Here is a 3,448-nt window from a genome sequence, read left to right on the forward strand (position 1 = left end):
TACCAAGGCCATAATGCTCCATATATTGTTTTATTATTTCAGTGGAGTGCCAATATCTTGTATTACTGGAGATGCTTGAACGGTCAGTTTCCGGGTTAAAAGCAGTGTTAAAATCACCAGCGATAATAATATTTGTTGAGTTGCAGTGAAACCTGTTTGGTCTGGGTGGGTTACTACTGGAGTGACTGTTTCTATTCTAGTGGCTAGTGCTTTGGTAATGATTTTTCTCCAACTATCACCATGTCCATAATGCTCCATATATTGTTTTATTGTTTCAGTGGAGTGCCAACATCTTGTATTACTGGAGATGCTTGAACGGTCAGTTTCCGGGTTAAAAGCAGTGTTAAAATCACCAGCGATAATAATATTTGTTGAGTTGCATAGAGATGAAAAAATTATGAAAAAAGGATGAATCATCGTTATTGGGGCAGTATATGTTCACAAGTGTATATGTTGTCTGGTTAATGGATACCTTAATAATTATAAATCTGCCTTCTGGGTCGGTGATAGATGTATTATGAATTAATGGGATATTTTTATCAATTAAAATTGAGACACCTCTTTGCCTACTGTTATATGTTGATGAAAATATTTGGTTAAATTGTTTACATTTAAGGTTTTGTGATTCTGGATTTGTTAGATGGGTTTCTTGTAGAAAGCATATATCAGCATTTAATTTTGTCACATGGTTAATGATTTTAAATCTCTTAACCTGGATCCAGAATCCACGCACATTCCATGACACTATTTTAAGGTACTGAGTGATTGTTTGTTATAGATATCTGTTCGTAAGATGAAAGGAGTGAAGACGTGGGAAGGAAGAGAAAAAAAAGAGGATTAACAGGATCTAGGGTTGATGCATGTGTGTATATGTATGTGTGTTAGTGTGTGGATGTGGGCATAACAGTACAGAAAAACATAGACAAGTATACATTTCCACATGGTGTGATGAACAAACAAAAACGCAGAATATGACAGAATAACAGAGTAAAAAAAGGTTCGCCGATGCAAGAGATGGTTGTAGGAGTTTGTGTGGGATAGGGGTTGCTCTGTGTGTGGATGTAAGGGACTTCTGTCTCAGAGAGTAATGTTTTAAACAGACAAATTAAATGCTATGGTTCCATATGGCCTGAAAGATTCAATGTACAGTATTTCTAATTTTCAGCCATTTTAACAAAGATTCAAATAAATTTTAATCTTTTGAAAAGTACAAATGGAAGTTAAAAGTTTAATCTACAGTAGGGCAAACTCATCACCAGTGAGCCATGGGTGTCCATGACCATGTCTCCAGTTCACCATTTGTCTTTCCTTAGACACTGTTGTAGGTACTAACCACTGCAGACCAACAACACCCACCAAGACCTGTAGTGTGGGAGATGCTCTGACCCAGTCATCTCACCATCACAGTTTGGCCCTTGTCAAAGTCACTCACATTGTTATGCTTGCCCATTTTTCCTGCTTCCAACACATCAACTTTGAGGACTGAATGTTCACTTGCTGCCTAATATACTCCACACACTGACAGGTGCCAGTGTAACAGACAGTCAGTGTTATTCACTTCACCTGCCAGTGGTCAGAATGTTATGCCTAACCGGTGTATGATGCAATTTCTTTTTTGTGATTGATTTCTTTTTTTACTATGAAGTGCCCCCTTTCTTCTTGACTTTGTCTTGGGAAAGTAACAGAAGACGTTTTTTAAGGCAGAGCACCCAGCTGTGTTTCAGTGCAGGAGAAGAACACCTGTTTATTCTAATATGGGTAATGAATTGAAACAATTTTTGTTTTAACAATTTTTTTGTATCATTTTTTTATTTTAGGTCTTGCTGGTGTTGTGACATCCTTGTATTTATGTCTCTATTACAATATCATCAATGCATGGAGTTTCTGGTACCTCTTTCATTCATTTCAAGTGAGTTGGCAACCTTTTTCCATTGACATCATAGGAGTACAAAATGTTGCATCTCTTTTGGGCAGAAGGGTAACAAACCTATACAATTCTGTGTTCATTCCCTTCCCAGTCAGCCTTGCCCTGGGCAGACTGTCCCATCAATTCAAACAGGACAGGACCTGTAGAGGAGTGTGAAATGGCTACACCCACCCAGTACTTCTTCTACAGGGAAACACTAGACATTTCTTCTTCTATTGAAGAGAATGGAGATATTCACACAGGCCAGGCACTGTGCCTCCTGCTTGCATGGGTGATTACGTACCTGTTCATTATACGAGGAATAAAGTCAACTGGAAAGGTAAGAGAGCCCCAGTACACTTAGATTACAAATACTGGGAGCATACACATTCACAGGTATTCCTAATTTTATATGGTCAGGTCTGTTCTGCCAAGTGCAACTGTCGACGTTTAAAAGAAGTAATTTAAAAGACTGTGTAACATGCAGGTATTTTTCTTTTGGTCAGGCTAGAGGGATGATAGTGGGGATATGATGAAGTTATCTAATACATGTAACATTTTATAACTTGCGAACCCAAATGCAGACCAAAAAGTAATTTTGGTGATGAGTGAACAGTGCTTTTATAAAGGGTGGGCCACAGAAAAATAGCCCCATGTACTCGAGAGCATGGCACCGGTATTGGAGGTGGGCTACTTTTCCATGGCTCACCCTGTAGTATTAAATAAGGAACAAAATACAGGCATTTAAGGAAGAATGGCAGGCACATGTAAGATTAGTAATACAATGTCATTAAATGGCTGATTCAGGTAAATACACAACACAGGTAATAACACTGGCTAAGGTAAGTACAACAGCAGGAGTGGAAGCGCAGGTACAGTGAATTCAGAGAGTATTCAGATGTATTTATTTTTTGCACATCTTAGTGTTGTGAATTCAATTTTGCATGGATACCCATGATGACAAATTGAAAATATGGTTGTACAGTTGTCTGAAAACTCATCAAAAACTGAAATCTCTTACTGTCAAAATTATTCAAACTATTCAGTACTTTGTAGCAGCTGTTCTGACAGCAATTACAGCTGCAAGTCTTCTCAGATATGTCTGAACAAGCTTTGTACAACTCAATTTGGGCAAGTTATCCCATCATCGAAAGAAATGAGCTTTCTCTGCAGGGTGGCCGGGTGCACCCTTAGAGATAGGGTGAGGAGCTTGGTCACCTGGGAGGAGCTCAGAGTAGAACCGCTGCTCCTCCACATCGAGAGGAGCCAGCTGAGGTGGCTCGGGCATCTGTTTCGGATGCCTCCTGGGCACCTTCCTAGGGAGGTGCTCCGGGCATGTCCCACCGGGAGGAGGCCCCGGGGAAGACCCAGGACACGCTGGAGGGACTATGTCTCGGCTGGCCTGGGAACGCCTTGGCATTCCCCGGAGGAGCTGAAGGAAGTGTCTGGAGAGAGGGAAGTCTGGGCATCTTTGCTTAGACTGCTGCCCCCGCGACCCGGTCCCGGATAAGCGGAGGAAAATGGATGGATGGATGGATGGAT

At 40.7% G+C, this 3,448-nt stretch overlaps 1 protein-coding gene across 1 annotated transcript in view; it reads left to right on the forward strand.

The window, feature by feature from the left end:
* slc6a20 (solute carrier family 6 member 20) overlaps positions 1-3,448 on the forward strand; it is an 82,805-nt gene that overhangs the window by 47,294 nt on the left and 32,063 nt on the right. Inside the window, exons 3-4 of the mRNA XM_020620672.1 lie at positions 1,818-1,909; positions 2,019-2,246. Coding sequence (XP_020476328.1) covers positions 1,818-1,909; positions 2,019-2,246 — 320 coding nt within the window. The remainder of the gene's footprint in view (positions 1-1,817; positions 1,910-2,018; positions 2,247-3,448) is intronic.

This window comes from Monopterus albus, unplaced genomic scaffold, assembly GCF_001952655.1.
Source record: "Monopterus albus unplaced genomic scaffold, M_albus_1.0 scaffold245.1, whole genome shotgun sequence".
Lineage (NCBI taxonomy): Eukaryota > Metazoa > Chordata > Actinopteri > Synbranchiformes > Synbranchidae > Monopterus > Monopterus albus.